Source organism: Aethalodelphis obliquidens, unplaced genomic scaffold, assembly GCF_003676395.1.
Source record: "Aethalodelphis obliquidens isolate GAN/ISIS:26980383/991018 unplaced genomic scaffold, ASM367639v1 scaffold45, whole genome shotgun sequence".
NCBI lineage: Eukaryota > Metazoa > Chordata > Mammalia > Artiodactyla > Delphinidae > Aethalodelphis > Aethalodelphis obliquidens.
The window spans coordinates 565713-578856 of record NW_020837989.1 but is presented as its reverse complement, the minus strand read 5'-3'; the positions used below and the strand labels follow the sequence as shown (position 1 = coordinate 578856).

The 13144-nt window shown below is 39.0% G+C and overlaps 1 protein-coding gene across 7 annotated transcripts in view; it reads right to left on the bottom strand.

The window, feature by feature from the left end:
* The window catches only part of EBF1 (EBF transcription factor 1), a 392677-nt gene that overhangs the window by 31335 nt on the left and 348198 nt on the right, over positions 1-13144 (bottom strand). For all 7 annotated transcript variants that reach the window (XM_027081411.1, XM_027081410.1, XM_027081412.1 and 4 more), the window contains exon 11: positions 5-93. In XM_027081411.1, coding sequence (XP_026937212.1) covers positions 5-93 — 89 coding nt within the window. The remainder of the gene's footprint in view (positions 1-4; positions 94-13144) is intronic.

The window sequence follows — 13144 nt, the reverse complement described above, 5'->3', positions numbered from 1 at the left end:
CTACCTTTGGCAAGCGCTCAGGGTCGCCAGGGTGCCGGGGAATAACCTTCTGTAACCTCTGGAAACCATAATCGATGGTGGGTTCATTGAGTGCTGCAATGAAGAAGTCGTACAATTAGAACAATTTCAGGAAATAAAACAGCACATGATTTGCAATACTTATGGTGCAGAAATAACTGGGAAGTCGAAAGTTTCATTGAGACTTTTGAATTAGATCATAAAGTGATTGGACGAATGATCCCTTTTGGTGGGGACTGACTCACTCAAAAGAACATGAGTCGCAGGTCCTAAACTCTGCTCTTCTGGCCAAATTCTATATTCCTTACAGTGTTGAAAATGGAAGGTAAAATGGAACTTGGTGTGAGGTTTTAGGATTCCCTTTAGTCAGAAGCTTGAGTTACAACACTGGAGGGTATCTACAGGTATGAAGAGCAGAATTAAAAGTACTTGCTTAGCTACAGAATATCAAGTGGACCTCAGCTGATACAGTGTCGCAATGCCATCGGGAGCAATTAAGTGTGGTGGGGCAGAGGAGACCACATCTCCTCGGGCCAGAAAGCCTCTTCTACCCTTGGAAGAGTCCGAAAAGAGACAGGTATTGAAAGTGCCCTTGATACGACACCCTCATATCTAAGATGAAAGACTGATTCACCAATATCAATATTATTTCAGGAAAAGGCTAACCTCTACGGAGCACTAGCTCAGAGCAGCTGGCTCTCCAAGAAGAATTTTTTTAAAAGACTAAAAGAAGAGCAAACCTGTAGTAATATTTGGAGACAGTGGGCCTTCTTGTACCCATATTGATTACACCTTCTTCAAAGCATCCTTAAATTCAACTCGATACAAAGTGGACTCTGGTGTATCACTTTTGAAATTCCTCCCCAGGATATGAAGTACCTCCAGCTTTCCTCGCCTGACCAGGAAAAGATGGCGGCTCCATCCTCCACCCACATCCCCCATCTCCTCTCAGTAATGAGTGGGTTTTTTTCTTCTTTTCTTTTTTCATGTAACCAAAGTACTCAACCACATATTTTCTCCCATACTGAATAAAAAGACAGTCTTTGTAGTTCTGACATTTAGCTATATACATTTAGAAAACAAGTTGCCACATGCTTTACTTAAAATGCATTTCCATTAACCTAAATTTTAAAAGTAAGATCCATACTACCACTAACTTTAAAAAACTGTATTAAATTCAAATAGGTCCCAAGGCTAATGGAAGCAATTTGTATACCAACCCAAACTGACTGGCCCACTTTTCAAAATACAGGTATGATAATCTCATGGTTTTAAAAGGACATTTAAATTGAAAGACTGTGAATTTAGTACATAATTATACCAATAGAACCCTTTAACTTGTCAACTTGTAAATCTAAAAGGCTATCAATCATTTCTAAAGAGGAAATAAACCTTAAAATTCCTTGATTGACAGTGCTTACTTTTTATGTAAAAAAAAAAAAAAAAAAAAAAAAAAAAAAAAAAGGCTGCATAAAGTGGCCAGAAATCCATTTACAAAAGTACATTGTTTTACATAGGTGAGTAAAAAGCCAATAATTACACCTCCAAAAGACATATAAATCAGAGTAAGTACTTCTTCCTCACTTGTATATTTTAAGTTGGAGTGAACGTCAGGTAACTTTTTTTAAGATCTTTTTTCCCAAATGCAATGCTTGTTGAAGCTGTTAATAGAGTAGCCATTTAAGACAATGTAATCATTTTTGCAAATATGAGGTTTAGCCATTTCCCCCACCTTCTCCCCGCCCCCTTCCAAACGGTAAACTTTCAACCTGCCTCTTGTGGAAATTAACTAAACTTACACCCAGGTGTACCAAATCTCTCTATAGCGGTACATGAGTTAAGGCACAATATTTATTGTTCCTCCCATTTCATGAATTACTTTCTAAACCCTTGAGAAAAATTCTTTTTTTTTCAAATTAGACTTGTAGAGAAAAAGCCATACAATTCTTTACACAGGGAAGCTGTGACTCATAAAATCCCAGTATTTAATAAGGAAATGCCCGAGAATGACAGGAATGAGCACCCAGGTTAAGCTGTGTATCACATCTATCTCCCACCCATAATGCTAATCGCCAACAAAGATGTTTAACCATAAAAAGAGCTTTAGGCAATTAAATGTATCATTTTAACACTTGAAGATAGGATTCAGCATCCTGAAAATTCTAATTCTTGGTTTTATTTTTCAGTGTAAGCCACCAATAAAACTTGACTTGTTGACCCACCCCTTCAGTTGTTTGCATAATGAATTAATTCCTACTGTGTCAAGAAACCCATGGTTGTTAATTGAATGACTGATGTATGGGGTGGGGAGGATACGTTTCTCTGACCATAGGAACAACTCACAACAGAATGACTGACATTCAGTATCCACAATTAAAAGAACTGATTCAAATATCATATGGAACTAATAGCTAAAGAGCTCAGGAGAAGTCATTCTGCTGCCAGAAAGAGTAATTGAATTAGATATATGAAACTCATTATTCAAAGAAAAATAAGCATCTAGTCTATGGAAGTATGCTATGTGAGAGGAAATATTTCAGTAGAGGGACAAAGGCTTTTAATTTATTTCCCATGCCTTTATGATTTGCTCTACACTCGTATTTTTTACTATATTAACCTGCCCTCAATCTCCATATTGAGTATTACAATGGCATTGTCGAGTGCTGTAAACACAGGTAACGCTAAAGATATGCAAGCAAAGTTCGTTGTCTTAAATTCAAAGGTGCCTGATGATTTCTCTGATTGCAGTAACTAAAGAAAAAAACTAAACCAATTATTGAGTGAGAGGGGCCATCTGATAGAGATTGTTACTTTAAAAAAAACCCTGAAAACAGATTAACTGTCTAGGGAGGGGGATGGTTAAATTACGGCACACCCATAGGAATATGATGCAGTCCTCAAAAGCAATGCTTTTGGAAAAATAAATTTACTGGCATAAAATATATTGCTATGTCAAGAAGCAGATTACAAGAGCATATGTGCAATACGGTTACTTTTTCAAAAAATGAACATATACCGAGAATACAGAAAAGGTTTCTGTGTATAAACTGCCTAACAGTAGTTATTTCTAGGAAGTGAGTCTTGAAGTGCTTTTCTTCCTTCTCTTTAGGCTGTGCATTGTCTACATTTTCCACAATGAACATATATTACTTTTATAATCGGAGAAAAAGGTTAAGAGCAAGAGAGTGTTCCCAGGATGGAATCTGACCTGCTTGTTTAAAGTAATGACATAAGAAACTTTGCCTGAAAAAGGGTCTGTATACCCTTTAATAACATTGCCTAGGTTATTACAGACCATAAGAAAAATAAGTAGTATACTTTTGGCCAGTTGTATAAATATGTGAGTATTCATAAACTCTCTGAAAATCAACAGAGAGAGTAACGGGGAGGAATCATAAAGAATGGCATATTTGTTTTCATCAGTGGGGGTAGTCGTACCTTAGGGACATACATCTACTCTGCAAGAATGTAATATAAAGTTAATCCTTCAACAAAGTGACCTCATTGTATTCAAGCACAGGGCTCAGGGGGCACCAGAAGAAGAAGTGAGACTAGTCAAGTTTTTCCCCCTAAAACTTGAGACAATTCCGAGAATCCAGGAGAGAAAGAAAAAATTTAACTGCGCATAATTAACCACAAATAAAGCACGAGTATCTTAGGTTGTAAAAAGAAAAAACAGATGAAACTGCTAACTGCAAAAGGAATGCAATGATGAGAGCTTCTCGTGTCACCCCACTTCCAAGCACCTAACCCACACTTTCAACAGGGTTTGAGAGGGTGTTCTCCTCAACCAGTTAGGGGTGGTAACGGAATAAGGGAGGCTCAGAGGTTTAGCAAAATCCATAATCCCAAAGAAGAAAAGCCTCAATTTTTCAATCAGCATAATAAAATGGGACCAGTGAGGGCATTAAAAACATTCCACGAGATAATAAATTGTCCATTGACTCAATAATCATTTCTACTGCCTACCAAGTGTTCAGATGGCACTGGTAGGAATTCACTGTTTTACGTCACATAAGCCCTTAAAAATAAACTTTCTGAGAGGTGTACATAATCTCACCTCAGAAATGAACTACTATGATTGTAGAGTTGGAACCTGGTTCCAGCTCCCATGGCCAGGCCTCCCTCCTGCTCAGCAATCCGTTCTCTTGCCTCCCTGATGGTCAGATGGTGCGTCACCACCGCTGCTCCTCTTTTCTTTTATTTTTTTAAATTAATTAATTTATGGCTGTGTTGGGTCTTCGTTTCTGTGCGAGGGCTTTCTCTAGTTGTGGCAAGCGGGGGCCACTCTTCATCGCGGTGCGCGGGCCTCTCTCTATCGCGGCCTCTCTTGTTGCGGAGCACAGGCTCCAGACGCACAGGCTCAGTAATTGTGGCTCATGGGCCCAGTTGCTCCGCGGCATGTGGGGTCTTCCCACACCAGGGCTCGAACCCGTGTCCCCTGCATTGGCAGGCAGATTCTCAACCACTGTGCCACCAGGGAAGCCCTGCTCCTCTTTTCTGACACTAGGCTCACACTACACTTCACAGGACCACGTGGATTTATAGAGCGATCAGGCCACTGCGGAGCCACAAAGATTTGCATTCAAGATGTCTTCCACTGTCCTGTTCAAACTTAGAGATAGATACATGTTAGCTGAGTAAGCTCAGTAGGACCTCATGGAGCTGTGTACATATCCTACAGGAAGTGTGAAACTTCCCTATAAAAGCACAAAAGGCAAGATTAAATGCTTCTACACAGGAGCAAGCTTGTAGGCAGATGTATCAGCTGAGATTTCAGAAGGGTCCTCTCACAGCTATGACAGGATACTGGGGAATGGGTATAGGGAGGAAGTAGGGGACCCATGCATGGGGCAGGCTCAGCTGTATCAAAGTCATTACTTTTCAAAAGGGAAAAGTTAGTTAAATATTTTTAAAAAACATCAAACCACTTCATGTGGCCTTGCGTGGGGTCAGCTTATAAATGGCTTTGGGTACCTACCCAGTCTCACAATCTCAGACTCCCCTAAAGGAAACCAGTAACTTTCCATACAGAACCAGTCTATGCAGAGCCCTTCCCCTTTGGGCTTCAACCAAGGTTCTGGTCAAGACAGAAGAACTCTGGTTATACAAAGCTATTTACAGTGTCCAAATGTTCATGCAGCATGAAATGCTATATGCAAAGAAAATTCAGAATAATACAACTAGATTTTATGTCCTACTAATAATGACAAGATTATAAAATTCATTCAAAACATCTGGTAATGGGTAAATCCTTACCAAATGTATATGTGAATTGTGGCCTTTTCATGCCTTTAGTTGTCTTCTTTTTTTTTTTTTATCCACAAACACATCAAAGAAAGAAAATTCTCTTTAAGGGGATTTATTTGCAAATTAAAACCATGTAGTCAAGACAAATGCATTCTCAGTTATTAGAACTGATTTTTCTCTTTTCAGAGTTGCCTTTTAGAGAAAACACTCCTCAGTCCTCCTTAACTTCTGGAATACTTATCCCTGGAAACAATGGAAATGAAAGGCAGGACAGTTGTGTTCCCAAACATCAGGGGAAAAGTGGTTTGGGTGCCATTCCAACGTGAGCGCGCAGAGTTCCACTGCTTTTATAGCTCAGTGACTCACTGTAGCGCTTTAACATATTTCTGGGGTTTTAATTTCCTTTTTTTAATGGTTATGTGACATGATGTCATTTTGACTGGAAATAAAAAGAAATGCAGATGTTAGAAAGGTAATATTTATATTCTATTGCCATTTAATGTCCAAACAAATATCTAGACTCTATGCCAAGTAATAAATAAAGCCTCATAGCAAAGGCAATGATAAAACCAGCACCTGGGTCTCCAAGCTTCCCTGGTGACTATTCTATATTTGAACTAAAGGAATACAGCAGAGCATTTCCCTTCAAGGCAGATCCATTCTGGGCATAAGAGTTATTATATATGTGTTAGGTGGTCTTTTTGTTCCATAATGGCCCTATTTTTCCCTCAGTCACTAAATTAACAACCAGAGGTAAACAATAAAACAGCAAGTTATCTTCACGAACCTATCTTTAAGACTGACTTTAAAAGATATAAACCGCAAAATCAACCAGAAACCTAAACAAGAGCCAGAAATACGGTCAAGGAAGAAATGTGTTGCTTTTCCAGCCGTTTGGATGTTTCATTCCTCGCCTAGATGTTTAGTGCACACATGGTATTCCGGGTCATCTCTTCCTGGAAGGGATACATTCCCTAAGAAACCTAACACCAAGTCCCTTGCAAGCAGAGCCCCTACTTTCGGTGTGAAATGCTTTCACAGCCTGGCACCCTGCCTCAGGAAGGAGGTTCAGGAGAGCTTCGGGAAGAGGCTCACTGAACTGCAGAAAGCTATAACTGAACCAGAAGGGTGTCAGGATGAAGCCAACATGGGCACAATTTACCAATGTAGGAGCCAAAGGAACATTTCCAAACTGGCTTTCAACATGCTCTGATCTCTTATTTGTAGTTTTCAAACCTCTTGATGTGGAGCAACAACACTAAGATTCAAAAATCAAGCACAGGAAGTAATACTTCTCTCTACCGAAGGTACCATCAGAGGTATTGTTGGCCTGTGCGGCTACGTTCTCTTTACAGAGACTGGAGCCAGAGCCTGCAAGGTAAAGACTGAAGAGAGAAAGAGATCTGCAAAGTGGATCAGAGCCCAGGATGAAAAAATACAGGGGCTCTGGGAGAAAGAGATGGAAGACCCTGAGGACTGTCACTTGGAACGCAAAGGACATGCGTATGTTAGGAAATGAATAACTCTTCCAGAAGCAAAAGCAATCAAGAGCAGGAAGCAAGAATTGAGTGACTCGCTTTTGTTTTTCAAAATGGAAGTAGCTTTACTGTTTTTCGAAGTCTAAAAGGAATATACTCTTATTGTGTAAAAAATACAAAAGAAACACAAAGAAGGAAAAAAGCCTCATAATACGTATACTCATATATAATCACTATTTCTATTAATATGTAGGCTTTCGGGCATTCTTACAATACTGTTTTATATAAATATAGATTATATACAAATTTATATCCCCCTCATTCTTTTTAATGGTCGCAGCATATTGTAATTATATGGATGGCCATAACTTATGCGACAAATCCCCTGTTAATGGGGATGTATTTTTTCCTAAAAATTTTCAGGAGAAATTCTTAGATAAAAGAATATGTACATTTCAAGGCTTTTGATACATATATTTTCTAACTATCCTTCCTAAAATTTATACCAATTTACATGTTGACAGGTTACTTTTAAAGGCATCTGCAAAAGAAAACAAATTTTCAAGACTGTGCATCCTGAACTCAATTATTCTCTAAGTTATAAGGACCTATGAACGTTTTTAATAGATGTTAACGATCACAGTGATTTTACTTGGAGAAGTGTCATTTCAAACATACCCCGAGGTCATACAAGACACTTCTCCCAGTAATATCAAAGTGTTTTATAGACATTATCCCACTGAGTCTTTCAATATGCCCTTGACATAAATGGCAAAATTTATTACTCCCAATTTGAAGGTGAGAAACTGAGGCACAGAAAGAGCTGGCTGCATGAATCAGAACAAAAACCTCAGTGCTTCACTCACTATGCCAAGATGACTCTTTTATTTTCATATTGATAAATCGCAATTTGCAGCATATTGACAAGTCCAGCTACCAAATCAATTAAATGGCACTTTTTTTTTTTTTTTTACTAAGTATCCGTGAAACAGAAATCCAGCACGACGAGGAATCCTGGTGCCAGACTCCCGACTTCACACGGGTAAACAATCACTTGGCCTGATTTCTTAAAGCTTACCATGTCAACAGGCACAAACCTGTGGGAGAGGCCACCCTGGCATTTTAAACTTGCCCCACAAATAATCAAGAAACCGTGCTTTCTGTTTCATCAACTTCTCCTTACAGGTCTGAGCCTGGCTCTCAAAAGTTGATTTGTCTTTTGAGAAACAGAGACACATAATGCTGTTGAGATACATTAAACCAACTTATTTCATACCACAACCAGTTGGTATTTTCTAGAAGATCCTTGGTGAGAACTCACTGGCAGAAGTGGAGCATTTCTTAAACAGACCCACTTTTTGCCCTGGAGGGTTATACTCTATCTAAAATGGGAAGTAGGTGAATGTACAATAATTAGGGAAAACTGTATTGCTCTCTAATTGTGATAAAGTTGATGAGAAAAGTTGCCCCTGTTACTGCATATGATGTGCTCTGTACAGCTTGGCCTTCCAGGATCCTTAATTTAGATTTCCAAATCTGATGCAAGTATAAAACTAAAATTAAATCCCTCAAGCAAACAGAAGCTTGAATATCTCCAGGAATTTTTTTTTTTTTTTTTTTTTTTGCCTTTCAATCTTTTTCATTTTGGAGTTGTTTTGTTTGTTTGTTTGTTTTTTAATTCATCGTTTATGATTAGGTTTCAAAGCCAGATTTGCTCAATTGAATGAGAAGAGGATGGTTGTCGCTGTGTAATGGATGATGGTGTTTTAAGTATTGGAGGCCAACACACTCTTTCTCCTTTAACGTTCAAAGATAAATCCATCATTTTCTTCCCTACTGGCATATCTTCTGATATAACAAGAGTAATATTCCTTCTATAATTGTTCTTTAGATTTCTTCCCAAAGAGTTTTGACAATAACTGTTATCAAGGGGGTAAAATCACCCAGCCTGTCTGATAAACATGTTTTCTTGTGTTCCCACCCCAGCGAGTGCTTGACACTGTACTTTTATCATCCAGCGTGTGTTCAGAATGAGCTTAGAACAGCAATTGCCGGGAATAGGCAGGCGATAAACTGCATTGATTTAACACATCTTGTTTTCAATCATGCTTGGATTTTCTGAGCACGCATTTTTCCTGTACTTTGACTTGTAGCTTTTATCTGACGAGCTGATCCCTTTTCACTGGAAAATGAAAAGGTCGCACAATAAGACACGGTTTACTGGAACTTGAACACGCACCAGGGAAAGTATTTTAGATAAATACTGTCAGACATAGTGGAGCTGAATTTCAACAACACAACTGTTAAACAACAATACTTATTACTCTCCTAGAACAAGCTACCAGCATCTTATGGCTCTCAGCAGGGAAGAGCACCGAGTCAGGCTCCAAAGCTCGGAAACCCTTCTCTGCGCCTTTTGCTAACCGAGCACAGAGCTCTGGGCCGAGGTCCCACTTATTACTGTTAATATCATGGTCTTATGTGACAACTCAAAAAACTACTGCCACTGTCACAGAGCTGTCTCCTCTAAACCAGTGGGCAGGTTTCAGAAGAGCTGGATGATGAAGTTACAGCAGAGCTCTGCAGATAGACTGGGAGGAGAGAAAAAAATCCGAAGAAAAGTGACATGAAAGTGATTCCGAATAATCCATTAATTCTCCTAACAAGACAGGAAAGTACTTGTAAGTGGCAGATATTAGAGGATTAAGTGCTTATTTGGTTATATTTTAAGGGACTCAAAGAGAACGTATAACAAGCATGCTATGTGGAGCGTTAACAGTGGTCTTGCAGATGAGCCTAGAAGTTTTGGCCGACCTGAACTCCAACCTAAATAGCATTTGATATAAAGTAAATGAAGCCAGCCTTCTGCAGTATTGACCCAACCTAAGTGATTATTTTTACTGCATGTCATTAGCCTTCGACTCAGCCAGAAAGTCTCCTCTGCCTGAATGTTTGACACTGGAACCCTTCCCTTTATAGCCTTGACACACATTCTGAATATATCTCTATTCACTGTCTGCTCCAGAGCTTCTTGAACTTTCTCTGTTCACAGTACCTTGGGTGCCTCAGTAATCTTTTCACAGAGCCCTCAAGCCAAAAGAAATGCCCAACAATTCTGTTTAATTAACTACTTAGGTCCAAACAGCTTAATATTGTTTATATCCTAACATCTTAATATTTATATCCTTAATATTTATATCCTAACAACTTAGCAGCCATTTGAAAAAATTACAAAGAAATGGAAAGCAAAAATAATACAATAATACTTTCAATTCATCCTAAAATAATCACAAGAACTTACTCATGGGATGTGTGCTCCTGCTGAGCACAGTACAACTTCTCAAAGCCTGGAGTAAGATTGGACATCGACGCCCTTTTTTCTATTCCACCTTGATTTTCACAGGACACTACCTTGAATCACAGCAACTGCTAAAAACTGAGCCTGGCAAAGCTATGACACCATCAAAAGGAACGCAGTGCAATCTAATGTTGAGCTATGAACTACCTCAAACTAGCAGTTTGTCTGGTACCTGACAGACTTAAAGTATCATTGTTTCCCTCAAATTTAAAATACCCCACATCACCCCTGTATGTTTGAAGGGACACCTTGGTGCTAAGTTTAGGAAACATGGATCTACTCAGAAACGTAGAATCAACTAAATGCGAAGATGCTATGAGAATCCATTGCATTCATTCATTGTGTCTTTTCTTGTATTATTAATATAATAAGAGCATCAGCTAACACTTCCTGAGGACTTAGTATGTGCCAAGCACTTTACATGGACTAACGTATCTGATCTTTACCAAAACCCCAAAGGGAAGTATTATTGTTATGCCTGTTATACAGAGAAGGAAACTGAAGCCTGAAGGAGTTAAACATCTTGCCTCGATCCACAGAGCTAATGAGTGAAAGGCTAGAGATTTGAGCCCAGGCAGTCTGCCTCCCAAGCCCTGCTCTTAACCTCTCTGCTAGAAAAGCCTAGTTAGGATAACCAAGAGGCCTCCAGGATAGGTCTCTAACAATTTGGACCTGCAGTACTCTTCTAATGCTTTTCTTACTCCCAGTATACCCCTCTATGTGCAGTCTATTCTAATTCTTTTCTTTGTCCCAACTTATGTCCTACTCCAGCCCTTATCTGACATGCCCTCATTTCTCTAACAGCCCACTTCTTGCCTCGGTTCCAACCCTTTTGGGGTAAGACAGAGCTAGATTATCATCCAGGCTATGTCACTGACCAGCTATGTGCCTTTTGGAAAAGTCACATTCTTTAAGTCTCCTAATATGTAACGTGAAGATGTGATGTGATACTATTTGTATGATGCTTTGCACACAATAAATCCTCAATAGGCAGTTGTAATTACTAATAACAGAATACCTGACGTGTGCTAGAAACAGGGGAGGTGTGGGGAATAGAGGATTAATTAGACATATTTACACATTCCCCACTGTCAAGAAACTCCAGAGTCTAGAGGGGCAGAAAGACAGAAACAGAATTCTACAACAATGTGATAAATACAATGTGAGGATGCAGTATTATAGGAGAACAGCGGGCATGCTTCACTTGTCCTTGGGGTTCAGGCTTTCTTCTCCTTACTCACACTAACTGGAAATTACAATTCAAAGAATTCCACCACCTCTGATTCTTGAATGTTACTCTGAAACAGAGCTCTGTCTGGAATAGGACATAACTGTTTTAAAACAATATAAATTTTGTGACAAAATGGGAACAAAATACAGGTGGGAGACACCTAATTAAACTGGGATTTTTTTCCCCCAGACTTGAGATGTTTTACATTGCTTAATTAATTCAATAAGATTGGACGCTTGCTATATATGAGGCCAAGTGCTAAAGGAAATAAAAAAAAAAAAAAAAAAAAAGAGAGAGAGAAGTACAACACAGGTCCTTCCCTATGCTTCTCCAGCTGGAGATGGTTCCATTTGAAAACTCTCCTACGCACTGTGATGTGCCCTTGAGGAGTTTATTTATTTTTGGCCATGCAGTGGCTTTTGGGATCTTAGTTCTCTGACCAGGGATCAAACCCGTGCCCCCTGCAGAGGAAGCAGGGGGTCCTAATCACTGGACCTTGAGGAGTTTATAATCCAGGGAAGACAGGCCTATAATCAGCCACTCAAAAAGATACAAAACTATAGCATTACAAATGTAGTAACAGTACATTGCACAGAAGAAGGAAAAATAATTATCTGTACTGGAGCCAAGGAAACATATACCAAAGATGTCATATCTGAGCTGGATGTATAAGGATAAGTAGGATTTTTCTACTGAAAAGGATGGGAGAAGAATCCGAGGCAAAAGAAACAGCAAGAGCAAAGGCACAGAGATATAAAAGGACATGATGTGTTCAGATAAGATTAGATATTCCAGTTTGGAAAGAGCATAGCTTATATATTGGGAGTAGGGTGTTGAAGAGTAACTGTGAGTAATAGTATTGGCCTTGAGTGCCTTGCTAAGAAATTTACCTGGTAGGTAACAAGGGGCTATTAAAGGTGTTCCATATCATAGGAGAGATACAATTAGATCTAAATTTCGAAGACATAACCACAGGAGTCCAGTAAAAGATGAATTTTAAAGTCAGAACTATCACAATAATCCAAATGGAAAATGAAAGACCAACTAATAATGAGGTGGTCATGGAGAAAAGGAGGAAAAGGTAGATTTCAGAGATATTTTTAGAACAGAAATTACAAGAATTTAGTAACATGGTAGATGTGAGGGATTAGAAGAAAGTGGAAGATGACTCTGATATTTCTAATTTACCTGACTAGATGAACAGAGTGGACATTTATCAGGATAAAGAATGGAAGAAGAAAACTATATATGGGAGGAAAAATCGTGAGTTCTCCTTCAGACATGCTGAATTTTAGATACCAATAGGATATCCATGTGAAAATGTTTAGTAGACAGCTGGAAATAAAGGACTGATATTCAGGAAGAAGATTAAGGATGGAGTTAATTTTATGGGTAACACTGAGATACAGGTAATAGCTGAAAACATCGATGTGAGAGGAGAACCAAGGACAGACAGCACTATGGGGAACACCAACAGTTAAGGAATAATTTGAGAAAGACTCAGAGACAAAAAAGAACAAAGGCAGGTCAAAAAAGTGGAAAGAATGTCAGGAGAGAATAATGTCACTGAAGTCAAATGAGGACCTTAAAATTGTCCACACTAGCTAGTGTAGCTGGGTAATCAACCAGGAGAGGTCTGGGGAGAAGCCGTCAAAGGAGACCACTCCAAAATGAAGACTCGTGAATGCTCTAACCCAGAGGCTCTGGTTTCCTTTGGTCTCACTCAATAACCCCCCAATACAAAGATCTGAACACATCAAGTAAGTAAGGGATGATGGCAAACCTGTTTGCCCAACTGAAGCTTAGCTA